Source organism: Polyodon spathula, chromosome 11, assembly GCF_017654505.1.
Source record: "Polyodon spathula isolate WHYD16114869_AA chromosome 11, ASM1765450v1, whole genome shotgun sequence".
NCBI lineage: Eukaryota > Metazoa > Chordata > Actinopteri > Acipenseriformes > Polyodontidae > Polyodon > Polyodon spathula.
The window spans coordinates 42414693-42442618 of NC_054544.1; the positions used below are offsets into that span (position 1 = coordinate 42414693).

Here is a 27926-nt window from a genome sequence, read left to right on the forward strand (position 1 = left end):
GCTTTTCAGCACTGCATTATCACATCATCCATGCCGTGTCGTACAGTTCAGTATTACAATGCTATTTTATATTTTCTATGTTTAGAAAATGAATACAACTATGTTTTATGGCAAAGGAAAAAGGAAAAGGCAGAGTTGGCTTTCCCCCTTGATGATAGTGAGGATGAACTAGGGTTTAGCAATGAGGATGAGGAAATGAAAAGAACCATGGATAGAAGTGGTGATAGTGAGGATGAGTCAGATCACAGTACAGATACAGGTATTTTGAGAGAATAATTCAGTACAGCTACTGCTTAGGCTTTGTGTTCATGTCTACATGTATGGGTATGCATTTACAATACATTTACAATTTCTATAACATTTTATTATTTTTTTCCATTCATTGTTTCTTGCCTTTGCAGAGCAAATGATGCGGGAGGAAAGTGTTGCCCCTTTTGAATCTGCTCTACCAGCTGAAGTAAGGGCAAGAGGCCTGGATTGGCAAAGCAGGAGGAGCATTCCTCCTGTTCCCATGTGGAAGTGCAGGCTGCCTGAAGCTTTTGCAGTTAAACAGCCAATTGACTACTTTAGACACCTCCTGAAGCCAGCCACCGTTGAATTTATGGTTGAGCAAACCAAGCTTTATGCAATACAATCAGATCCAAACAGGCCACTAAATGTCACCAATGAAGAGATGGAACAATTTATCGGCATATGTTTTTATGTGTCAATGTATGGTCTGCCAGGATCCCGCATGTTCTGGTGTACCTCCACTCGAGTTGATTGTGTGGCAAACACAATGGGAAGACATCGCTGGGAGACTATCAAGCATTTCCTTCACTTTGCAAACAATGATGATCAAGTTCCTGCTGGACAGCCTGGGCATGATAGGCTTTTCAAAATGCGACCACTGCTAACATCTCTTCTGAAGAGCTTCAAAGCAACCTCAATGGATGAGATGCTCTGTGTAGATGAGCAAATTGTGCCATTTAAAGGCAAAAGTGCAATGAAGCAGTACAACCCAAAAAAGCCCAAACGCTGGGGATACAAAGTGAGGGACAGCAATGGGATCTGTACAATTTTGATATCTACACAGGATCCATTTTCCCAGTTGATGGGATGCCAGATATTGGTACAAGTGGGAATGTAGTTTTGCAACTTGCAAGCATCATCCCAGACAACCTCTCCTACAAAATATTCTTTGACAATTGGTTCTGTATCGTTGACCTGCAAGTGTCTCTACAAAAAAAAAAAGATCCACAGTGTGGGGATAGTTAGACAAAATCATCTGGCTGGATGCACCTTCATGAATGACAAGGAAATGAAAAAGAAAGGAAGGGGAACCTTTGAAGAGACAGAGGCAAAACACAATGGTGTTTACCTCAGGGAAGTCAAATGGTTTGACAACCGTCCGGTGACTCTCCTGAGTACCTATGCAGCGGCCAACCCAACTTCCACAGTGGAGAGATGAGACAAGAAGAGAAAGGAAGCTGTTCAAGTGACATGCCCCAGTATTGTCAAATTGTACAACCAGAGCATGGATGGGGTGGACCTCCTGGATTCGCTCATCTTACTGTACCGACCCAAGATAAGATCCAAGAAGTTGTACCATTGCATTGTTTTCCACATGATGGATTTCACACTTGTGCAGGCTTGGCTCCTGTACCAGAGAGACTGCAGAGTTTGTGGCATCCAAAAGAAAGAGCAGCTCAGTTTATTGGAGTTTAAAACCAAGGTAGCAAGCTGTCTGCAAGCAGAGCAAAATCAACCTGAAGTGGAAGGGAAGACCATCCCACTGTCTGGCTGAGAAAAGGAAGAGAGGGTGTGTGGGTCCAGTGCCACCGACACCTGTCCGCCAGGACAACACAGACCACTGGCCTGTTTGGGCAGAAACCAGAGGTAGATGTAAATACCCAGGCTGCAAAGGGATCATCAAGTTACAATGTGTGAAGTGTGATGTTTTCCTTTGTTTCACTGCTAAGAACGGCTTTGTGGATTTTCACAAGCAATGAGTTGTTCAGAACACATTTGAGGAGGATCACTGGACAAATGTAGTTTTTGTTTGTTTTTAATTTGTTTTTAACTCAAAATGTTGCATTATGATTAATTGTTTTTAAATGTGAGTCAAAATGATCATTTTGTTCCAAGAAGAACATGTAATGTCATGCATGAAATTAAAATAAAAAAAGTTTGATTTTCAAAAAGACTGTGTTACTTTCATTTGTTCTACAGTGGTTCAATGCTGCCTCAAGATAACAAACCCCAAAGTAAAAAACTTTTTCTGGGGGGGGGGGGGGAGTTAAGTTTTGGTAAGGCTAAGTTGGACCATTTTAAGTGCTAAAAACAAATGAAACATTTTTTTCAACAAATGTTTCACAATGTGGGCAATAGAGGGTTAACTAAAAGCATGATGTAGTCCAAGAGGGGCTGAACTACTACTGTGCTGTGAACAAACTGGGGTTTCAGTTTAATCAAATATTCCCAACAAAACCGCCCTGACCCTTAACCTTAACCACATCATAAATACTAAAGAAATGAAAACTACAGATTTCAAATCCATTCCTACCTGTTGTTATCAATGCCTGCATTATAAATGCTCTGTTTTCACTGCTGAAGAGATTTTGTCCTGTATTTTCTACTAGTAGCCAGAGAGTGACAAAAACACGAGATAGAAAGCAGCAAACAGCACAAGAGCAGTTTCGCTGCACCTGCAGCGCACTCCCACCTCATTCTGTGGTTACAAACGTTCCTCTCTTTGCCTGTATCTCTGCTAGAGTCATAGCAATGGAAAATTCATTGGTTTTGTTGTCAAATCGTGCACATCAGATTAGGGACGCGGTTTCCTGGCTAGAAGACTGAAGGTAGTTTCCATCACATTTACATCACGCTCGTTTAAATTTAGCCCCACTTGGCTTTCTGTTCTGAAAGAGCAATGTACTGCAAGAAGATATTTAAGCCTTCACACCCACTTGGTAGTGTTGGAATGCACTTCTAACCACAGTGCAACAGCAGACAGCTTTCTGTAACTGTTACTACATAGTCGGCGTGTTTATAATATGTTGTTCAAGCCAACAAAATGGGCCAAAAGTGACTTTGAATACTAGCAATGCACTCTGGTAAGATAATGCAATACGAATACATAGACCCAGTTCATTCAACCTATCTTCATGTGTCCTGGGATAATTGTGGTTGCATATGCATATACATATATATATATATATATATATATATATATATATATATATATATATATATATATATATATATACTGTATATGCAATACAGTATAGGATGTTGATGTTAAAAAAAGAATGGGTGTCTATAACATTGGAAACAGATAACAAGCAAAATTATGGTAAAGAGCCATTACGGCATTGAAATGTTTGGCTCCCCACAGCAGTCAAGTTTAATAACTGGTGTCAAAAAATGCTACTTGTTCCCCATGTTTTACATTGTTTTCTATTTGAACAACTTTAGACCTCATGTATAGCACAATTATAGATTGGTTCCACAGGGAACAGTGTAGTACATTGCGTCAATGGGGAAAACCTAACATTGTGATGAAACATTTAATTCATATTCTGTTCATACTGTTGACACAGTACAGCATATCGTGGTCATCAACTTTTTCACAATACCGTCAGCCCTAAGTTTGAACTTACAGTCGTGGCAGGGGATGTTACTAACATACTTGTTATTACTTTGCGTCAACTGAGTTTTCACTTTAATATGACTTCAGAGCTTTATCTGTGCAGTCAGGCTTGGTTGTTTTTGTCTCGGCAGTGCTGTGTGCAGGCTTTTCTTGGGAGAGGCTCCGGTTTTGGTGCCTGAAGCCATTCTAATTGTTCAGTGTAGCAGATCCTCCATATCTAGCCAGTTTCCTAAGAACCCCCACCACTGAGGCAGACATGCCTTTGCCTGGGGAGAGCACTTTGCCTGGGCTTGCTGAAGGAATGCATGGTGTTTAGCTTCTCTCACACTCCTGTCTGCATCCCGCCTCCTCTTTCTCTCTTTGACTAACCCCGCTGGCACAGACATCATATTAAATCTCAGCAGGGAGAAATCCTGCACTCTGACTTGCTGTTAAGGGTGAACAATGTGCAGCTTTGGATCTGGTGGGTTTGAATTGTAATCCGTGTTGGCTAAGTTACTTTTAAAAAGTAATCCGTTACAGTTAGAAGTTAGAGTAACTTATTACCTTGAAAAAAAATGTAACTAGATACAGTTGCATTTACAAAATGTTACTCCTTAGCCACAGTGTACATATTACAGTGCTTTTTTTTCACGGTTTGATCAGGCTGCAGCTCGAAATATTATTTTGAAGATCTTTCTATCGAACCCTCTTGTTCCCTCCACTGAGCAGAACAATGTGGATCACTCCTCCCACAGAAAATGACTGCAATAAAATAAAAGACAAAGACAAGGGATAGTGGTTTTAACAAACAAGTCACTCTCAGTTGCAATAAAGAGTGGTTTTTGGTGTTCTTTCTCGATATTGTTACAATAGTTTTTTTCTCCTCAGAAAATGTGCCTTTGATTGAAAACAGAGCCTATAGTTGCCCTTACAAAAGTTTCCCATAGTCAGAGTACAGACAACTGTAATAATGTAGAGTAAAAGCATGGTAAAACATGGGCAAGCACTGAAAAGCACAGCGAGGTATACTTTTAAAACACATGGTAAATAATGGTAAACTGGTAAATTCAAAGTATAAAAGCATGGGAAAACTGCTAGATTACTGCGGTAAACTTTTAGAAGGTTTTGATAGAATACATTGGCTTCATCTAACTGAAAATAAAGCTGCAGGCAAAGTGACAAATGGCTTCTTGTTATTCATTCGCTTTACCCTTTCAGGACCGGTGAGCTGAGAATGAAGTGCTTTCATTGTTAAAGTCAGGCTCAGAGCTGAGAATGGAGTGTTTTCATTACTGAAGTAAGGCTGAGAGCTGAGAATTGAGTGTATTCATTACTGAAGTCAGGCTGAGAGCTGAGAATGGAGTGTTTTCATTACTAAAGTCAGTCTGAGAGCTGAGAATGGAGTGTTTTCATTATTAATCAGGCTGAAAGCTGAGAATGAAGTGCTTTCATTGTTAAAGTCAGGCTGAGAGCTCACAATGTTTCACTGTTCATTCAGGCTGCAGGACGACAGCAACAAAATACTTGTATCAGATAAGGCAAGACTGTTCCAGAGACAGAAAAATGCTGCATAAATGCCTAATTGCTTCCTTTGATTAACCTCCTGCCCAATATAAAAGCCTCTCATTAAACTAAACAGTTGCTTGCTGTAGAGTACTGTCTCTCCAGTTGGCAGTTTCCCTACCAACTCTCTGTTTACAGTCTCTTATGCAAGCTCAAACTGATGAACTACATGTCAGCAAGGCTTATATTTTTCTAGTGCCTACGGTCATTAGTGCTTCAGATTAATGAGCTCCAGTTTGCTGGGGAGAGGTGCGCTTTACTGCCATCTACAAACCAACCCTGGTATCACCCCCATGACATACAGAACTAATTCTCTAAGGTTTCTGCTCTGTTTGTACCTAACCTCTGAGTGTTGCCTCATCATGCTCTCTTTCTTATCAATCAATCAATCTATTCTATATAGCACCTGTCATAGTGGACCACCATCACCAAGTGCTTTAAAAGATGCAGTAACAAGAAGAAAATCAATAATACTTTAAATACAGAGAAATGCATAATACATGACATACAATAAAAAGCAATGCATAATACATTAAATACAGTGGAAAGTGCATAATATGAAATAGTAGCAGCAACACAGCAGCTAATAGCAGATATGAGGCTTAAAGAGCATGGAAAGCAAGAGAGAACAGGTAGGTCACGATATCGATCACGATATTCTGAAATAGTTGCAGTCGGTTTTGGTGTGTGCCGGGGACCACCGTATAGAGAGTTGCAGTAATCGATCAAGAGAAGACAAATGCATGACAAAGTATTTCCGCATCCGGGAGAGAGGGATTGACTTTTGAGATTTTTCGAGATGGTAGAAGGAAGATTTGACCACGGACGATATGTGGGCATCAAAGGAGAGGTTGCTGACAAGAAGTACACCAAGGCTTCGTACTGTGGGGGATGGCAGCAGCAGACAGTTTCCAAGGTTCAGGGCAGCTATATTTAAATTCTTAAGTTGAGTTTTAGATCTTACTAGAATGAGTCCAGCTTTGCTAGTGTTCAGCTGAAGAAAACTGGCAGACATCCAGGCCTCGATGTCTTGAATGCAAGCCGAGAGCCGGACATGGAAGAGGGGCTACCAGAGTTTTAAATAGAGCTGGGTGTCGTCAGCACAGGAGTGAAACATGAGGTTGTGTTAGTGAATGAGGTGACCCAAGGAAAGCATGTAGATATTGAAGAGAAGAGGCCCAAGAACAGATCCTTGGGGGACACCACAAATGACTAGGTTAGGTAAGAGGATATCCAGGAGAGACAGGTTCCTGAGATTCCAGCATACTTCTGAAGGCAGTCAAAAAGAATGCCATGATCTATGGTGTCAAAAGCAGCTGTTAAGTCAAGGTGGACAAGCACAGAGGGAGTACCAGCATTAGTATTGAGCAGGAAATGATTTACAATCTGAAGCACAGCAGTTTCAGTACTGTGATGCGGCCAGAAAGCAGACTAGAGATTCAAGCAGATTGTTGTCCGTGAGCTGTTTCATCAGCCCACTGCCTACAGCCCTTTCAAGAGTTTTTGAGAGAAAAGGGAGATTGGAGATGGGATGGAAATTAGATAGGTCAGCCGGGTCAAGGGAGGGTTTTTTGAGTACCGACGTAACTCGGGCAAGCTTAAGGGCAACAGGAACAGAGCCAGAGTCCAGGGAAAGGTTGAGAGTGTGCATAATAGAGGGAGCAAGATCAGAAGCACAGAGATGGACAAGGTTAGTCGGCCAGGGGTCCAGGGGGCATGAGGCAGTAGTTGATTTCAACAGTAAGCTGGACATAAGCAATGGAGAGAGGGAAGAAGGAGGAGAGGGCAGGAGGGTCAACAAGAAGAGTGTCAAGGTGGTCAAGTAGTAAACTGGGTTTGTGGTGGGAGAGTATAGAACAGAGGTTGTCGAATAGAGGAGAAATCATGATAGGTAAGAGAGGAGGATGAATGGGAGTTGGATCTGTCAGTGGCTGGATGTAGGATTTGGTCAATGGTCTTATAGAGAACACTGGGGTTACCGTATCCCATAGCTATGATTTCAGAGAAGTATTTCACCCTGGCCGCGGCAAGCGCACGCCTGTAGCTCGTGAGATGTTTCGGACCAGACCTCTCTGTGAACCGTTAGTCCAGACGACCTCCACTTGTGCTCAAGCTTGGGGCAGGAAGACTTAAGCAATCGAAGTTTGAGGGTGTACCATGGGCAGTTTCAATCTTTCTTGAGTAGTAAGCGGGGCAACAGTGTCGATGATATGAGTAAGAGTAAGGGTGGCGTTGTAGAGGGTCACTGCATCATCAACCGAGGACGGGAGAGTACCAGTTAAAGGGGATGCAGAGACACATTCTGAGAGTTTCAGAGGATTCAGCATATTCTTGAGATGGAAGGAGATAACATTATCAGTAGCGGAGGAAGTAGAAGGGAGATTAATATTAGCCCGTTGACAGATTGAGAGAGTCCAAGTCTAGAATCTTGTTAAAGTCAGTCACTAGGGGGAGGAAGGCAAGTCAACATTAATACTGAAGGCACCTAGGGGTAGGACTTTGTCAGTAGAAGTGCAGACAAGGGAGAGGAATTCTGAAAACTAAAAGCAATATAAGCAGAGTTGTTCTTAGGTGGACAGTAGATAACAACAAGGGGAGATGGGAGCTTAATGGCGAGATGCTCAAATGAAGAAAAGGCAGGCAAAGGAAGAACTGAGGAAGCAAGCACAGAATTTGCAAATAATAGCAGTGCCCCTGCCTTAACCAGTGAGGTGAGGTTTGTCAAAGAGGGAATTTGGAAAAGGTCCTTGCTTGGACTGCCACATCTCAGACTGCCTCTGGACTTGTGGCCCTTAGACTGCCACAACTCAGACTCACACTTAATTACTTTTAATTATTATTTTTTTATTTAAGTGCAGGCTACTTACCTAAATAAGCAACGATTCTAACAAATAAACTACAATCCACTTACCTATTTCAATGCCGATTCAAACAACAACGTGAATTCCAGACAGGGGAAGAAGAGATACCACACGTGTTTGCAGATTATGCTCTCAAAACTAAAATCATTTATAAAAGACCAGGTGTCGTTATTGTGAAAATGTTCTCTTCACAATACAAGAACCAGTGATTGCGTTAACGACGTTTAACTTGAAATAAAGAACATTTGGAAGTATTTAAATATTATGTTTGCTGCATCCTTATTAAAGTTTACCACAGTATTTCTACTGTACTTTTCCCATGGCTATACTATGCATTTATCACAGGTTACCATGGTTTGCAATGTTTTTTGTTTAATTGGTTTTACCTTACCTCTATGTGTTTTACAATGCTGACCCATGCTTTCCCTGTGCTTTATTATAATGTGCTACGCTTTCACTATGGGAAACTTTTATAAGGCAATCATTTTAAGGGCTGCATATGGCTTTACTCAAAGGCGAATACAAATAATACAAGAAACAGACAGACATAAAATGTGAATATGCCTGCCCACTGAAGCTATGTGCAGTTATTACCGTTCTCCTGCAGTTCATCGCTTTTCTGAAACATTCCCAAGCACAATTGTACTCTGGCGACATCTGCTGGCCTAATTAAAATTGTATTCCTTCCTGTATTCATTTTTTTACAGTTGTAAATTAAATACAATCTACTACTGTTTTTTTTTTTTTTTGTTTGTTTTGTTTTTTAATTATTATTTATTTAAACAATTTCAAGGATTTTAATAATACATCTATTAAAAAAAGTAAACCTATTCAATTTGCATTTATGTACGGTATGTAATATTTTCCTAATAAAAGTTGACCACGGTAAATGTGTGCAGTAGTTTCCCCGTGCTTTCCCCACTTATACTATACATTTACTACAGTATACTAAAGTGGTCTGCTTGAATTTTAACAGATATGTGGAAAGCTCACATAATGTAGTTCCTGCTTGTTTACTTTGTGGCATCTCTAACTACTACTACTACTACTACTACTATTAATAATAATAATAATAATAATAGAGAAGCAAGCAACCATAGAACCAAATATATGTATTCAATATATTTAATAGCACCACATCAAAGTAATAAGTAACACAGGGAGAGGATAGTACCTTGGGATTTGTAGTTCACAGCGCCAAAAAAAAAAAAAAAAAAAAAAAAAAAAAATTACAACTTCCATTATGCAATGGCGTAAACAGGAGTGACCCGCGCATGCGCAGTACGTACCTGTTCCTCTCAAGCTGTAAGAGTGAAGCTGGGAGAGCCTCTTCAAATACAAATTAAATATTTATACTCGTTTTTTTAAGTTAGCTTTCTTATCGATGGAGGTACGAAAAGAATACCTGCGGGGCTGTGAGACCTTTAGCTGGGCCAACTAAAGCCAAATAGACCGCGAGCAGAAGGGGAGGCTATCTCGGATAGAAGAACCCAAGAACAGGGAAAAAAAAGAAAGAAAGAAAGAAAAATAAATTAAGTCTTCCTCGTTCCAGGCGGAAAGGGCTGCGGCTGCCCTGTATCAGACCAGCCCGCCTGCAGAATGGCTCACCTCCTGAGGAACCAGGTAAGGCCGGTGGGTGAGGGCAGCACTTTTCAGTCAAATCCTAACCAAGAAACAGGGAGTGCGAGTCTGTTCGGTCTCGACTCAGCGGGGTGAGAAAACACAGACTAAATCATTATATCGCCGCCAATACAAAAAAAAAAAAAACCGTCGTGCTGTCTTAAATTCTACGGCCAATTTATTGGCAGAATACAATTCCTCAAAATACATTTTAGAAGATTGGTAATGCAGGTAAGCAGTTTAAGCACTGCATGTAATCGCGAATTCCTCCAGTTAATTCAAGTGGTCGGATGTGCTGTTGTACACGACTGCCTGTACCTGTAGCTTTTGCCAGTGCTGTGTTAAATAAATGTATTTTTAAACGCGTTTGTCTTTACGACGCCTAAAACTGTTAATAAGGTTTGAAAAACGTCCGACGGTCAATTTCAGTTTTATTTAAATAATGTATTTGTGTTATTTATGCGCTTTCTTTTTGGCCTCAGTAATCTTGTTTCGTAATATTACTGTTTAGCCAGCTAAACTATTTATATAAATCAAAGTGTTGAAAAAACTATCAATAACATATCAATTAATATCTAAAACCAGATAAAAGTTCTTATTACACCACTAGCAGAAAACATAATAAAGATGGTGATCCTGGCTAAAGAGTTGTGGTGAGTGATGGGAGAGTTAGGTCTTTGTACTGTACCTTTTGCACTAGCTGCAGAGCTTAAAGCAAGTACAAAGATCTGATAGTGAGTCTGACACAGATTGACCAGCAGCAAGAATCAAGGAGTTAGAGCAGTTTGTAGACTCCCTGGTGGAGTTGCATGTGGCCCCACTAGGTACACAGAGGGAGGTGGGTGGACCAGAGGGAGTGGACAGTAAGGAGGGAAAAGGAATAGGGTAGGACAGCAGGAGAGGAGAGTCCAGAACCTGCAAACGTATTTCCAGCTCGGGTCACAAGAACAGGAGTCGGATATCGACCAGGGGGAGAAAAGTGAAGAGTTGCAGCAGGCTACAGAACAGGTCAGTAATACAGTGGAGGATAGTGTTGGTGCTACTAGCAAGCCTGCTGATCAGCAGAGTGTGGACAGACCAAAACACAGTCATACCGGGGAATTCAGTTGTAAGCCATGCAGACAGGAGGTTTTGCAGCAGGGACCCAGTAAACAGGAGTGTTGGAGATGGGCTCAACAGAGTAGATCGTATCACAAACATGCAGGGACAAATAACATTTGTATAAAGAGGTCAGAGGTACTGAAAGACAGCATAACTGAAATCGCTGCCAGACAAAGATTTAACAATAATTGGGTTACATTACAGTGCCTTGCAAAAGTATTCAGACCCTTGACCAATTCTCTAATATTACTGAATTACAAATGGTACCTTGAAATTTCGTTCTGTTAGATATTTTATTTTAAAACACTGAAACTCAGAATCAATTATTGTAAGGTGACATTGGTTTTATGTTGGGAAATATTTTTAAGAAAAATAAAAAACTAAAATATCTTGCTTGCATAAGTATTCAACCCCCACACGTTAATATTTGGTAGAGCGACCTTTCGCTGCAATAACAGCTTTAAGTCTTTTGGGGTAAGTATGTACCAGCTTTGCACACAGTGTCGGAGTGATTTTGGCCCATTCTTCTTGGCAGCTTTGCTCCAGGTTGTTCAGGTTGGTTGGATGACGCTTGTGGACCGCAATTTTCAAATAGTGCCACAGATTCTCAATGGGATTGAGATCAGGACTTTGACTGGGCCACTGTAGGACATTCACCTTTTTTGTTCTTGGACCACTCCAATGTTGCTTTGGCCTTGTGCTTGGGATCATTGTCCTGCTGAAAGGTGAATTTCCTCCCAAGCTTCAGTTTTTTAGCAGACTGAAGCAGATTCTTTTGCAGTATTTTCCTGTATTTTGCTCCATCCATTCTTCCTTCAGTTGTAGCAAGATGCCCAGTCCCTGCTGATGAGAAGTATCCCCACAGCATGATGCTGCCACCACCATACTTCACTGTAGGGATGGTGTGTCTTGAAGCATGGGCAGTGTTAGGTTTGTGCCACACATAGCGCTTTGAGTTTTGGCCAAAAAGCTCTATCTTGGTCTCATCTGACCACAAAACCTTTTCCCACATCGCAGCTGGGTCACTCTCATGCTTTCTGGCAAACTCCAGACATGCCAGTGGTATTTTATTCAGGGCTGAAAAGTATTATTCGCATAGAATCAAAGTAAAGTGCCTGTGTTTAATTGCCACTGCATAACAATAACATTGTTGGAACTAGAAGCACATGTCAACTGAAAAGTAGGGTGTTTGGAATTGCAGAAACCTAGCTAGTCCTGAAGATGAGGAAGAATTTCATTATTCTGAAAATAGTAAACTCTTGTAGTTGGTTTGTTCTAAATAGTGGTGACGATTAGGGGTGTAATGATTCATATTGTATCAGTGAATCGTGATGCTTTCTTTACATGACATATCGTATCATAACAGAAGTATTTATCAGTTGTATCATGATACAAGAACCAAAGTATAGCTCATATAGTTCACCAAATGGTTCATGAATGGAAGAAAGTGTGTGTTATGAATAAATACTCATCCTGTCTCATTTCATTTTTGTCAACAAATTATTTGATCTTATAAAGCATCATACAAGTAACCCATCAGGACCATCACATGTATCGTATCGCAAACTGGATATTGAAGTTTTTAAATAAGGTACACACTTTTTTGTCTAGGTCAGCACTGTAATGGAGATCAGTGAGGTACAAAGTCTTCAGACATGTTCTCACCGTGTGAAGCTTAATTTGCCCAGCTTTTTCATGCTCCCCGCAGAACCCTTTTCTCAAGCACATGTATCATTGACCACAGCTGGAGGAATTTGGTCCCCCCCCGAGCTGGAATTCCGTGCCAAGACCAAAATCCACAGATGTCTAGACCAAAACAGCCAATAACAAACTGCTAGTATTGAAATTGAGTTTGAATCGTAGCGCAAAATCCAGAAAGTTAGTGGGCTTGTCTAATGAGGCCCAGTGAGAGTGGGTCTTGACAGTTTTCTCTCTGGGCCATGTTACAATGAAAATAAAACGTTGTAAATTCGGGGAAGAAATCATTGACCTTTTGAGCTGATATTCTGAATGAAAGGTCACATGTGAGTGTACTGAATATTAAATATTTAATCTGTCATTCAACAAAACGACAATATTGAAATAGGGTTTTTTTGTTGTTCAAAATAGTGCTAGCAAAACCTGTTAAATCAACAAGAAAGTTTGCATTCTCTTCCCTGCCCCTGACTTTCCCTGCAGAGCTCACACTGTCAACGTGAGTGAGCAAGCTGGTCACCCCCTGGCAACCAGTCTACCTGAGTCCTACGTAGATCTGAGACCAAAACAAGGTAATAATAGAGGGGTCTTTCAGTCCCATGAGAGGGGCGAATCCTGTGGTCTATTCATTTTCACAATGACACAGTGCGTTGGATATTGTCAGTCCAGTTTTCAGGGATTGTATTGTTTCGTTCTCAAGGGATAGCTCTGAGTGTGACTGTTGCAGATATTATTTGAAATGTGACCGATCTTTTGACAGGTCTGCAAAAAATCAGTCTTGGCATGCAACATCCAATATTCTCTTTAGATATAAAGTTTCAGAACATGTTAGATATCAGATTTATCCAAAACTACAGCTAATCCCTAATGGCTACACAATATTGGAATGCTCCTTAAATGCAATAATATTGATGCTGAAGATATGATAACGAATATTCCTGATTACATTGAATGTATTGTTCAGTGAATGCAATATTGGACATCGGTATCTCTTTTCTGATTGGGTAATGTGTGGGTATTTGTAGATGTGGGAATTGGAACAATTCTTTTTTCTTTTTTAATAATGATGTATTATGTGAATGCCTAGCTTATTATTTTACTTGCCTTGTAAACTGCCCCTCTTGTGCAAGATACATAAGTGTACAGCAGTGTAGAGTGGCTAACCAAAACAAGCATGACGCATTTGGGTGGCAGACTAGTTTTAACACTTTGAGTAGTTATAAATAATATGGCCCACTTCTCTTTTGGAGCAGCTATACAATACGCAAGGGGACAACTAGCCTGCATTTGCCATTTTTTAATCAGAACTTGAAGCCACAGTGTTGTAAATTGTGTTAAAGTTAACAACGTATAAATTAAAGAAGACCACACACTCTTATTTGCTCCATAATCCACGAAAATATAATACCTTGCTATCTCATCTGTACATTATCTGTATACACTCGGTCAGAAAGAATACTGTGTTGTTGGTTTACACTCCAAGTAGTCTGTATATGGGAATGCAAGCACCACCCGTTTTGCGATGGTACAAAGTCAGCCAAATATGCGTACTGTTACCTGCAGCAGTGGGTTGTTATGCTATTACAGCTCGAATCAAACACATTTTGAACGGTGTGACCTTTTCCAAATTTGTGTTTTTGTTAAACTGATGTGTTTTACGGTGAGCCCAACAGTTTTTTTTCAACCGGATAAAAAAAGGTCTACATAGTGTATCAATGCAAATTGCTGTAAGTCAGTGGGTCTCAAACTATGGGACGCGCCTCCCAAGGCAGGCGCAGGAATGTGTCAAGAGAGGCGTGAGGTGCGTCTTTTTGGTGAGGTTGAAAAAAAATTATTATATATTTTAAAATGTATTATAAATTTAAAGATAACTAACAAAATAACACAACAATATTTTATTTAACATGCTAATGTTCCTTAGCAACTGTGACATGGTTTTTCTGTCAAGTAAACTGTTATCAGTAGCGCGCTTAGAGAGAAACGGTTTAAGTGAGAAATGGATTATTGTGTGACAAAGTGAGAAAAACGTACAATACAAGCCGAAGTGAGGGCAGCAGCGGAGGTTCCTGCAAAACGCAGAAGCAGGTTGACAGGTTGACATAGCGGGCTTGTGACAAGGGTACAAGAAGTGGCCCCCACAGCAACCTGGAATCATTGTATGATCCACAGACAGGCATTGGCTGCTAGAAGATGCCAGAGAAGCTTAGCAATGTTCTTTCTGTTGCAGTGAAAATCGTAAACTTTATAAAGTCGCACCAGGTTAATTCAAGGATTTTTGCAATTTTATGCGAAGACATATGGGCAAACTTCACTTGTTGTTACACGCAGAAGTCTGTTGGCTGTCCAGGGCAAGATGCTGATAAGACTGAACTGCGTGAGGAAGTCTGGATTTTTCTTGCAGAAAATAAATTTCCACCTGTACAGCATGTCAATGACACTAGTTTGTTGTCCTTGTCATATCTGGCTGACATTCTCGAGCGACTGAATTCTCTCAATGTGTCACTTCAGGGACGAGGTGAAAATGTTTTCACTGCTAATGACTGGATAGCAGCATTCATTAAGAAACTTGTGGTCTTCACGTGTACAGCAGGGATCTGTGTGCATGTTTTCAACACTGGAGGACGTTGTGGAACAGAGCGCTGATCTGTCAGTTGACAGTATCAAGGACGTAATTGTTCAGCACTTGGGGGGCCTGCAGGAGCAGTTTCGTGAATACTTTCCTCAAGTGGGAAAAGACAAATGTAGTCGGTGGATCAGGAACCTTTACGCTGAAACCCACAGATATGCCGTCTTCGAAAGAAGAGGAAAGCCTTATCGACTCGTCAAGCGACTGTAGCAGAGATTTTCACAAATGCCAGTCACAGACTTTTGGTTATCAGTGGGATCTGAGTTTCGCGAGTTACAGACTTGGCCTTGAAAGCCCTCATTCCATTTTCATCCACTACCTGTGCGAGTCTGAATTCTCAGCATTAACTGCATTCAGAACAAAGTATCACTCTGGTCTTTCTGTTGAAGATGACTTGCGTCTGTTCCTTTCTACACTGCAACCCTGAATTTTACTACTTTGTAGAAACAAACATACCCCGATAAGGTTGGAATGATGGATGTTATACTGAATTAATCTATCATTGTTTGGAGTCATGTTTCTTAAAAGCTTTCAGCTGCTTCCATTTTTATTGTTTTTTAATTTGATTAATACTTCTAAAACTCCTACTGATCTATATTGATCAAATCCCTTCTACTTTTTATTAATTATTTTGCAGCATAGGATTTCCAGTTTGCTGTTTTGTTTTAGTAAACTGGGGAGGCACAGTCTTTATTTTTTTTAAAGCTCATTGAGGCTCACTATGACACAGTTTGAGAACCCCTGCTCTAAGTCTCTGTCTTTTTTAGAATTTGGAGGCCAGGAGATAAATCTAAACTCAGCTACTGACTTCTAGTACAGTGAGACCTGGGGGCTGGGACATTTTTGTGTATGTGTGTACAGTATTATTTTGTTGTTGGTGTGTTAACATACACTTCCTTCTGTGTTTTTGTGAGTAAAATAAATACCTTCATGATTTTCCCTGAGTTGTTTTAGATGCACTTTCAGATTGTATGACTGGATTTGTTTTAATAGGGCAGAGGTCTATTTTGTTTGAAGAATCCGTGAACTTTGCACCCAGCTCGTGCATGTGGCAAATGAGGTAATGAATGAACCTCTGATGCCAGATACAAATGTAAATTACAAAGATTTTATAACGAGGAACATAAAAAATAACCCCCTTTTCACACTGGGAACACTTGTAAGTGTACAGAGTACGGTACACTTACCAAGTGTGCTCTGCGCTTTTCAGTGGAAACCTCCTCTGATCTTTTCTCTTTCACACTGGATGTGTGCTAAGTTCACTTCCATCTTTTCAAGTGTACCAAGAACACTTCCCTTTCACATTACACATCTGCAATTGTACTGTAAAAAAAAAAAAAACAGCTAATAGCAACTAAAACAAAACTCTACAGTTTGATACATGATACGTAAAAACATATGAATTTAACATTTGGCAGCCTTATATTAATATAATATAATCTGACATATTCTATTCTGTGGTAGAAAGGTCCTTGTGCAGCTGATCTATATGATGCTGTAGCAATATTACGTTCTTGGCAAAACCGAACACAACTCAATTGTTTTTTTCATAGCACTGGGACAAATACGCATCTTAATTAAAATGTATTCACGTCACAGAATTTACAAATTAAAGTAAAACTACCATTCAAATGAAACCACTGCATGAGAGAAGCGTGAATGAAATAAAACCCTGTATTATTATTATAATAACTTTGTGTTCTTTTGGGATCTGCTGTTTGCACAAAATCTCACCTGGAGTTTGTAGTCTTTCAGCTACTGGCACGACTACGAAAACAAATCTCAAAGTTATCATTTGTTTATTATATAGGCCCGCCTAACATAACATATGACATAGTTAAATATTCTTAATTCTCAATTGTTTTAAATGTGGCGGTTTAAAAAAAAAGAAAAAAATTCTTTAAAAAAAAAAAAAAAGCTTTTAAAGTTTACCATCCCATATTGCAGTTAGCTGAAGTGTAAGTACAATATTTCTACAGCTGCAGAAGAGGCAACGGAATGCATTTCTTCATCTCCATGAAGTGACGTCTTCAATTTCAGGGTATGCTACAATGATGGCAATAATACTATTGTATACAAGATTCTTCTGGTTTTAGTTCCAACTGAGTTACATCAGTTACTGAACTAGATATAATTGACACTTTGGTACACTTGACGTTCGCAGCAGAACTGAGAACATTTTTCTTTCACACTGAAGCGAAAATAAGCGAACTGCCCCCAGATTGGATGCAGCCGTACTGAGACCACCTCTTTCATGGGGTCTCGGGACAGTTTGTTTTAATCGTTCCCGGGAACGTTTGGAGCTTTCACACTTAAGGGCAAACGTTCCAAACTCAAACAAACCATACTGGGAAACTGAATATCAGCCAAGTGTGAAAGGGGCCTAATATATTGGAAGGGTCAAGAAAACAAAGTAAAAAAGATAATCATCTATATTCGAACTGTCATTGACATGAAATGCTGTGTTTCTGTGCAGAACTCGCGGCTGGACCCAGAGGAGTACTTCACTAAGTTGGACCGGATAGGCAAGGGCTCTTTCGGGGAGGTGTACAAAGGGATCGATAACCGCACCAAGGAGGTGGTGGCCATCAAAATCATCGACCTGGAGGAGGCAGAGGATGAGATCGAGGACATCCAGCAGGAAATCACGGTGCTGAGCCAGTGCGACAGCCCCTTTGTCACCAAGTACTATGGCTCCTACCTCAAGGTACAGTTCAGCACTGCATCATACTGTCTGCATTCCACTCAACATGCCGCTGGTATGCAATTTCACATAGGCTTATCACTCTTCACATTTATTGTTCAGGAGGCTCACAAAATACTGCTTTCAAAAATCTTTTTTGAAAAGCACATGAAACGGGTTGCAGGGGTCTGACCAGCAGCTGACCGTGCGGTCGGGCGGAGTTATCCAAGCTAAGGAAAGTCAAGTGAAACCAGTGTCACTCATACCTGACGTGTTCCTAGTGTTGACTTTGGATAACAGAATATCTGTCCCATCAGTCACAGTGTGTCATCAGCTCAGCTGGTCACAAGTGACTCAAACTGAAGGTGGTAAAACCTGTTGTGTAACTAACATGGTGTTTGAATGAATAATCCCAGTCAAATACGTACTTAAAAGGTGAGTGATTTATTACTGTATTTTGTAAGCTCTTGATAAACATCATGTATTAACTAAATTAAAAACCTACTTCAAAACAAATATGTGTACCGTCCCACAGGTGAAAGCCTCCTTGTGAAACACATTTTAAATGGTCAACATGCTACAAGGCTAGGTTTTGGCAGATGTCTGTTTTTGTATTTCTTACACTATGCAAAACTTGTCAGTAGTCTGATTAATTTCACTTCCTCAACAGCTGTTTCCATTATGCTATCTTCATAGGAGGCAGTGAAACTCCTCGGGAGCGAATGTCAAAACACCTTCACTGCTAATCCACAGCTAACGCAGCCCCACAAACATGGCATTGATGTGTAACAATGTGCTACACTATGTTGATTTTGAGAAGTATACTAAAGTATAATATACAGCAGCACTTTTCGTTCTGTACTGATCAATTAAAAAAATTAATAAATACAAATCAGTCATGTTTTTTGGCAGAGCACAGTGGTGGCAAAGTATGTATCATTCAGTTACGCTTCGTACTGATAATCCAAAGGAGGTGAAATTTCAAAGTTTAATGTCCCGTTAAATTTGTGCATGTGTTAAAATTGAAGATACTAACCTTGACTTGTCACCTTGGGTTTTGTTAACCCTGAGTCAACCCTTTGTCCCATGGCAATGTTTGATCTGCTAACCATTATTGCTTAGTTATATGCATAGGCTGCGCTTGAGTTTTTTCATTTGGGGAGGCTATTCCACACTTTCCCCTTCAATTTATTGAACCAAACAATGTACAGTAAGATACACATATATATATCTATATATATATATATATATATATATATATATATATATATATATATATATATATATATATATATAATGTACTTGAATTAATATTTTTTTTTATTACTCTGTTACTAGTGAGTCTGAATATTCATTGTTTTGTTTGAAAATAATCGGACGGACACAAATAAAACATTGTGCATGTACGAAATTTCTGTAAAATCGGATTCAGATCAAGCTGTTTGTGTAGATAACAACAATTTGAATCAGTGTAGAAATTGTGAAGAGGATGTTTAGATGATTAGCAAAATTGATTGTTTTCTTCGGCTGCCTCCTGCAGTGGTGTGAGGGGCTCAGATCGGCAGGAAGAATGGACGTTAAACCAGCCAATCATTGTCTCCTCGAATGACATTGACATGCCAACTAAATCCTGTATCTTTACTACAGTGTTGGTTTTGATATCCCAGCTGCCCTAGTGGTCTGGCGATTGTGCAGTAAGAAAAGCATAAAATCTATCTTCTCACAAATATTTTTTTCATGTAGGTCAGAACAATTTCTTGTGAGGGTTTGGGCAATTTATTTCGGGGAGGCTTAGCCTCCCCAAGCCTCTTATACTGTGTTTATATGTTAATAAGTAGAACTCACTGCTCCATCTAGTTGCATTGAGATTCCAGATTGTGTTATCCTGTGATAACGCACACAGTGAAGTTTTGATAAACTGGGGACAGCTTGCAGCACAGCCAGATAGATTTACTAAAACCAAACCAATGGAAATTTTGACTAAGTTTTCACAATGGTGACTCCACTTGCTGCAAGAAGAATGAAATAATGGGCTCTACTCTCCTCTTACACTTGTGCAATAGAATAGATGTAACTGGTCATAAAAATGTCTCTGTTCCAACATTAATATACAATTAATATTACAGAAAATTCCATGGAACATGGTTCAGTCAAGCACAGAACTGCATTTATAAGCCCAAGCTTGCTAAGAGCTTCAAGCAGTTTCTTATTTGATTCTAGCATGACTTTATCTAAATGACAAACAAAAAAGGTGAATTTCAAACACAGTATTTAGCAGAAAATTAAGATAAGAAAATAAACCTTTTTATTGAAGGCATGAATTGTTATAAAGTAGTGTATGTAATACAGGAGACAGCCTTTGGCTCACACTGATTAAAAATGTACACATGAACACACTAAAGGGATGTCCTGCATTCTTTTTTTTTTATGTAAATATTGTTGTGTACATTTACCAGATCAATTGAACCCTCAGTCAGTCATGTCTGCCTTCTACAATGCAACACAAATATTATGTCTGGTGTCTGCTTTTTACATGTACAGTAAAATTAAACAAATAATAAAACAATCGTAATTAAACCTGCATTACCGTTTAGTCATCTTGAATCCCACAGACTGTTCTGTGCCAACTTAATAAGCACTATTCATTTTTTGGAACGCTCTATATAAATTCATGTGAAATTCTATGCAAATTGTTTTTCGTTACAAGTGGTGTTGTCAAGATATTCCAGGATGAATTAGAATAGATTAAGGCACGAATATGCTTATTTGTGAGGTTTTCTGTGTTTGTTTGAATCATTGTGTAATTCATATCTGCTCCTTATTGTGTTACCTGTGATGTAATAAGAACAAATATTAAAAATAGCAGGAATATGCTGAAAAACATTGTTGAGATATGGACAACAGCTAATACAGCAAAGTCATGTGTTGCTTGTAACCATTGCAGGGGGTTCTGTATTGCATAAAAAGTACAGTATGTATTATAACATTAATTATCACTGATTTACTTCTATTTATCAAATCATAAAGTTGCAAAATGCACTGCTTTTTAAATAATAAAAGTAAACTTTATATGATACACTTGAGTGTGATATCATTGTACAGTAAAGGCTAGACCTAATAAGACATATAGTTGAAGTACAGTATTATAATAAATGAGGTCTTCAGTTTGTTTAATATGTAACATTTGAATCCTGTTCTTCCATGCCATGGCAATCTGCAAATTAAGAAGGCTACAAAATGTGTGCATTTTTTTGTAAAGTTTTTAAACTGACTCGGTAACTACTATTTAAACTTGATCAACTTCTCGTCAGAGCCCTGCATCACCCAGAGCGGTTTGACCAGAGAAAAGGGTCCTGCAACAACAAAAATAAAAACTATATCTGAGTGACATTTAATGAACTTTAATGTTGGATGTACAATTGTGTTAATATGTACAGCTTCTTTCTTACAAATTTGCTCCAGTAAATAATAACATGCTGACCTGGAAGGAACACAGAATTCCCTAGAGTGCGGTTACTGGTATAACTCAGACTAAGAGCATCAATGTATCCCTCGCCGAACACTTTTTAAAACATCTGATTACGTGAGTGAGAACGAGAGTTTAATATAGAGCCTAGATTGTCAAATCATTTGCCACTTCACAGCATTGATTTGGGAAGCCTGCTCTTTAGTAATAGTTTTAGAAGTCTTGGGTGAAGGTGTACTTTTCTTTTTGTTTATTAGCCTTGCTGTGTTGCCTTGTCTTTGCAGGGGACCAAGCTCTGGATCATTATGGAGTACCTGGGTGGTGGTTCAGCCCTGGACCTGGTAAGTTCTCCCTCCCCGTGCCTCCCAACTCAGCTGCTGGACTAAGAGAAATGGCTTCAGTCAAAAAGCCTGCGTGCATGCTTATTATTTTAAGGAGTAACACTGTTAATCATACTATCTGCTTTGATGAAGGAAGTCTGTGGCACCAGTGTCATACTCACTGGGCTGTACGCCGATGCAGACTCGTTTACCTAGCAAATCACACTGAAAAAGGATTAGATACAGTGTAAATAACACTAAAATAGAGGCTGAAGTACAGTGTAAATAGCACTGAAATAGTGGCTCGGACACAGTGTACATATCGCTGAAATAGAGGCTCAGACACTGTAAATACCACTGAAATAGGTTCCTATCACACTGTCCTGACCCCCTTGTTCTTGTCTCCTAGCTGAGGCCTGGACCCCTGGAGGAGACCTACATTGCCACCATCCTGCGGGAAATTCTGAAGGGTCTGGACTACCTGCACTCGGAGAGGAAGATCCATCGGGACATCAAAGGTACCGGCACTCAGGGACAGCATTCACTCAGTATCCCTTCCCAGCTCAGCCTGCAAGCGGGTCCTATCTCAGTTCTGCCCAGAACAGCCATATTGATTTTCACTGCATGAATCTACAGTGCTTGACAAATTGTAGTGGACTAGATTGCTCTCCCTCTCCCTTTTTTTAATATGAGCGCAATCTTGAAAGAAGTTGCAGAAGTGGGGCTACATAGGATTCAGAGCACATGTCAAAAAGATAAGAATGTGGCAGTAGACAAGTTGTAGAAGTTGAATGGAATTAACCTATGGTAGTTCCATTCAATGTGAAAGGTTTCTATAGTAACAATTTTTTATTTATTTATCTTAATCCTGTTGTGTAAGCCATTGTCATTTCTAGGATTTGTCCAGTGAATGAGGTTACTTCTTTTCCATTTGTGATTGAATAGTCATTGTGACAAACTGAAATCCCCTAACCACTCCCACATTAAATTAGTCTAACAGTGTTCCATAGAGGACTTCAGTTCCCTTGAACTGTCAAGCATGTCGACAGAGCTATCCTTTTATTAATATCCTCAGCTGGATTCACTTATATCTTTTCTCCTGGCAGCTGCCAACGTCCTGTTGTCTGAACAGGGTGACGTGAAGCTGGCGGACTTCGGGGTGGCAGGACAGCTGACGGACACCCAAATCAAGAGGAACACATTTGTGGGGACACCCTTCTGGATGGCCCCTGAGGTTATAAAACAGTCGGCCTACGATTTCAAGGTGAGCCTCTGAACACTTTTCAGAGACTCGAGATACACCTCACAGACCCTGATTACCTGTAATACTTGACCAACTCATGTTACCTTAGATAAAGTAGACCGATCAGTGCTAATCCAGGTCTGTGAAACTAGCCATGTGTCTTTTTTATAGAATAAAATATAGCCATTTGTAAATTCACACAGTGAAAAGAAGTCATGCTAGTGTGCAAGCAACAAAAATATTTCTGCAGCTATAACAAAACAAAAGGCACAATATTTTTCATCTCTCTTCTTTTTAAAGGTGTAACCCTTATCCTGACTCTAGCGATGTGCTGCTTTAGTATTTCATTGTAGAGTGAAGCTAATCCCTGTGTTACCATTGCAGGCAGATATCTGGTCCCTGGGGATCACAGCTATCGAGCTGGCGAAGGGCGAACCCCCAAACTCAGACCTGCACCCCATGAGAGTACTGTTCCTCATCCCCAAAAACAACCCTCCCACCCTAGAGGGAACTTACAGCAAACCCTTTAAAGAGTTTGTGGAGGCCTGTCTCAACAAGGACCCACGATTCGTGAGTATTCGAGTCCCTGTTCACTCTCTACAGCTCCAACCCCCGTCCTTGCTGCAGTTTAGAAAGGATGATCTGGTCACCTTTTTTTCCAGGAATTTGTGCTGTGATGTCATTGTTATTTTATGTGAAGTGATTATCCAGGGACAGTAGAGGTAAAGCTACCATTCAAAGGCTTAGCCATCTTGATAATCCCTAAAAAATAGATGGCTGGCTAATCAAAAAAATAGACTAACACATCACTGCATCTGAAAGGAGGATGGAGCCTAGATTATGTAAGGCATTACTGCCCTTTGTAAGACACAGTTACCAAACCAAAAATACGTGTTTGCATATGCTGCAGGATCACTGTAGTCAAGCATCTTTGTGTATTGAGGCCAACAAAAGAGCCAGCACTTTTATATCTGTAAATTGTTTTTTTTCTTCTTTATAAATGTTACTTTAACTTGCTGGCAAATATCTTGTTTTAGTCAGATCAGGGAATAGAATCCACAACTGCTATCTGCACTTTCATCTCTTTGTAAAGGTTAAAAAATAAATAGACGGGGGGCAAAGGTGCTCCATGTGGATGTGCCCTGTGCCCTGTACCCTGGAGATTGCAGGTTCAAGTACAGGCTATGTCACAGCCGACTGTGACCGAGAGTTCCTAGGGGGGCGGCGCACAATTGGCCGTGCGCTGCAAGGGTGGGGAGGGCCTAGGTTGGCAGGAGAATCCACAGCTCAGCGCGCACCAGCGACCCCTGTGGCCAGTAGGGCACCTGTGGTTCTGCAGTGGAGTCTCCAGATCTGTATTGTCCTCCGACACGGTAGGTCTCTCTGTGGATCCGCAGTGCGAAAAATGATGGCTTGGCAGGTGCATGTTTTGAGGACGTGTGCTCCAGCCTCTGTTCCCCGAGTCGGTGGGGGGGTTGCTAGCGGTGAGCCAAGGATACAGATAATAATTGGTCACACTAAATATGGGAGAAAAACCAGGGTAAAAAATTGGAGATGACAAAGTTTATTATAGAATCTTATTGCTTTCTGAGAATTAAAGCAGATGATGATTAAAGTACAGACATTTAATTGAAATTCTTGGACAAATGAGTCCACCCCCAGAAAACCCATCTATCGAATGATCAGTACAAAACCTAGAGGCCATCGTTAATGGAGACAGGGGCACTTTAAAAAATAAATAAATAAATAAAATAAGCTTGGGCACCGTACCCTCTTCTGATTGTCTCTCTTTCTCTGGCAGAGGCCCACAGCCAAAGAGCTGCTCAAGCACAAGTTCATAACGCGCTACACCAAGAAAACGTCCTACTTGGCAGAGCTCATCGACAGGTACCGACGCTGGAAATCTGAGGGGCATGGGGAGGAATCCAGCTCAGATGATTCAGACATGTGAGTGTCCATGTTCCATACTCCTAACAGTGACTTGGGGGGGAAAAAATGAACTACTCTTAGGATACGCCACATAGTGTAAAGGCTAGTTTGTTCATTATAGCAATTACAACACTTTACCACACACCCTAATCAATAAGTGCAGCACACAAACCAGAGGACACAGTTGTAAATGAAGTGGAGTTAGACTTACAACAGAGGGAAGGAGACACAGGCGTATGTATGGAATGGGCTACCTAGTCATGTTGAGGCAGGTTTAATCCCCAACTTGACAAAGTCAAAGTCAGCAACTAGGAACTGGACAAGCTTAGATGGGCTGAACAGTCTCTTCTCATTTGTAGATTTTCTTATGTAATATGCATTTTGCAAATATATAAAGTGTAAAGACATCCTCTTTATAATTTAAATAGATTTGGATTAATGGATGCACATAGCGTATTTAGGATTGAAGTACATAAACATGTGTTTGGAGATTCCATGTCCAGTTGCTGATCTCAAAAAAATCTTAAGTTTAGCTTACTAATGAAATGCTCATGTGATGCCTGTGTAACTAGGTTGGGATCTTCATTTAAAGGTGTTAAGTTGTTTTCAGTGTTTCCCAGTCCCAATGCAATGGCACACAATCATTTAATAATGATCTCATCTAAAATAAATCCCTTTTGAAGACTGAAAATAAAAACTAGATTTCAGACAGGAACTTAATTGAGCGAAAGCAGTCAACCTGATTGCAAAATAAGGTAACTGGACATTAACAAAATGTTAAGTAAAAGTGTAAACAGAAATTTCAGTTTGTCCTGGTGTTCAAAACAACAGATATCTATCAGTTTATACTTCACATACAAAGCCTGGAATGCGGTTTTCTTAATGATAATTTTGGCATACTAGTGTAACTAATTACATTTGACACTTCTGGCAAAGGAAAATGTGCTCATTTTTGGTTTCAGATATTTTTCCAAGCACTTAACATTGATAGCCTCGTGTACAGGTCACCTCTTGATCAGACACTGACGGTCTTTTTTTCACAGGGATGGGGATGCAGATGACAGAGACCAGTGTCCAGTCTGGACATTTCCCACTGTCCGGCCAAGCTCTCTAAACAAACTCCAGAACGGAATATCCCTTCCACACTCGCAGAAGGTGAGCCTGGGGGTTAATTCGACTCAGCATCAGTATGTAGGGATCCATGTTCTATGCACTTGTGTTAAAACAAGCACAAATATTGTTGGACACAAATACATTAGTATTGCACTTTTTTTTTTTTTTTTTTTTTTAGTTTCCTCCTTTGATACATTGTTTTATTTCCCCTGTTGCAGAACGCAGATGCAGTGAAGAGACAGCCCAAATCACAGTGTCTTTCTGCACTGGTGACACCCATCTTCAGAGAGGTAGACTTCGAGCAATTCCATGCATCTGTTTAAATGCGTATCATGCAACTGAAAACATCACTAATTTAAGATGTTTCTCAAGGTGGTGGTAAAATGTCATTTGTGACAATCGAAGTTGACCTAAAAGGTCATATTACAAAATTCAATTTAAAGGCTTTAAAATTAGCTTATATTACAAAAAAAAAAAAAAAAAAAAGATACATAGAAAAGGTACTAGAGAACCTCTCGGAGAAGGAAAGCCCAGTCCTGCTGCCTGTCAGCATTTCACAGCATGGTGAGTTTCAAAACTTTATTTCTGTGAGCTGAACCTTGACGAAAATAATTAGAAAATAACTGCACACAGGCTCACATATGATTGCTGTGTAAGAATCTTTAAATGTCCCAATTTTGCAGTGGTATTTTGTTTGCTTTCTGCAGTTGAAAGAGAAGAGACGAGCAAGTGGTAGGAGTCTAGGAGCGATAGAGGAGCTTGAGAATGCCTTTAACCTGGCAGAGGAATCTTGCCCAGGAATCTCAGACCGCCTGGTCACACACATGTTGGAGAGGGTGCGGAGGTGAGCAACTGGAGGGGAATCTTACCCTAGTTTACATTTATTTGAAGAGGAGACTTCTCTTATGGGGAATTTCATTTTTTAATCTTGACACAACCAAAATGGTTTGACTTCTTGCCCTGGCAGATTAATCTGAAAATCTGACTAATATATCAAACCAATCTACAAAGTGGCCTGTTACCTGATCTGCAGGGTGAGCATGTCTTTACTGAAACCGGTCTGACATGATCATTCTTTGAGCACATTGTTCCAAGGGATTGCTATACCCAGCCCTCTGCCAGCAGATTAATGCGGTCCCAGGGCCTGAAGAGTAGATATCATAGGGTAAAAATAGAAACAAAAGTACCACCTCTCCAGCACAGAAAACTAAACCCAACCCAGCCTGGAGTACTGGAAATGTGATTTGAGGGATGAGCTATGTTAAAGTGTCAGCAGTGTTGTAGAATAGACTGCAAATAGAATAGGGTAAATGCTTACATTGCCACAGACACATGTGCCCTAGAGGCCATGGAAATGAACAATAAAGGCAACTTGTAATGCTATTCTTGTAGTCCGACTTTTAAGACCAGAGTCTAAACATGTATTGCTGATCATTTGCTTGTTCGACAGTAACCTACCTTTTCTCGCTCACTCCTCAGGTTTTCACTAAATGGGAACAGCACCCCTTCCTCGCGGTGAAGCTGTGTTGGTTTCTACTGAAGTTTTCGGTCCCTTCCAGGGAGAGCCATCTGGACAAACCCCTCCTGCCCCTATATCCAATCTCTGTGCCCTGCCCAGACCTGTACCTGACCAACCCCCAAACCCCCCCCCCCATTAGAGCAGCGCAGCGCAGCAGATGCCACTCCCCGGGAAAGAGGGTCAAGATCCCTTTGATCTTTTAATTAAAGGTTATAATTAAGATATTTTTTACAGTTCTTTAACAATGTTTAAAAAAAAAAAAAACCACACACACCAGAGTGCTATGTGTTAAGCTGTATTGGATGTCATGTACAATAAAATTTATTGGAAGTGTTAAATGTTTTGCACATAAAGCCGAATCTATGTTTTAAAACTTTATTTGATTGCTGGTTTAATTTTTTTTGTGTGTGTTAATGCGTTGCAGCGCTTCCCATGAAGTGCTCCTGGGTGAATGTGGGGGTTGGTTAAGTAAGAGGGCTTTGGACTTGAAAATCAGGCTATCTGGAATATTCACCTCTGACTGGCAGTATGTATATATTTTGCATTAATGCATATTTTCAGAGATAAAACAATT

The 27926-nt window shown here is 40.1% G+C and overlaps 1 protein-coding gene across 1 annotated transcript; it reads left to right on the forward strand.

The window, feature by feature from the left end:
- The first annotated feature begins 9310 nt into the window (after positions 1-9310).
- Positions 9311-27730, forward strand: stk25a (serine/threonine kinase 25a). The gene is made up of 11 exons (XM_041264138.1): positions 9311-9660; positions 17556-17786; positions 21513-21569; positions 21958-22066; positions 22655-22812; positions 23176-23361; positions 24593-24738; positions 25764-25875; positions 26052-26123; positions 26541-26677; positions 27313-27730. Exons 1-11 carry the CDS (start codon positions 9637-9639, stop codon positions 27350-27352), a joined length of 1272 nt encoding a protein of 423 aa, XP_041120072.1. The 5' UTR covers positions 9311-9636; the 3' UTR covers positions 27353-27730.
- The last annotated feature ends 196 nt before the right edge of the window (positions 27731-27926 follow it).

What these genes read in the sequence shown, in the direction of transcription:
- stk25a (XM_041264138.1), top strand. Translation starts at nt 9,637, where the DNA reads ATGGCTCACCTCCTGAGGAACCAG. An exon ending in GTGGTTCAGCCCTGGACCTG is followed by an intron (nt 21,570 to 21,957) that starts GTAAGTTCTCCC and finishes CTTGTCTCCTAG; the next exon opens with CTGAGGCCTGGACCCCTGGA. An exon ending in AGCTCAGATGATTCAGACAT is followed by an intron (nt 24,739 to 25,763) that starts GTGAGTGTCCAT and finishes TTTTTTTCACAG; the next exon opens with GGATGGGGATGCAGATGACA.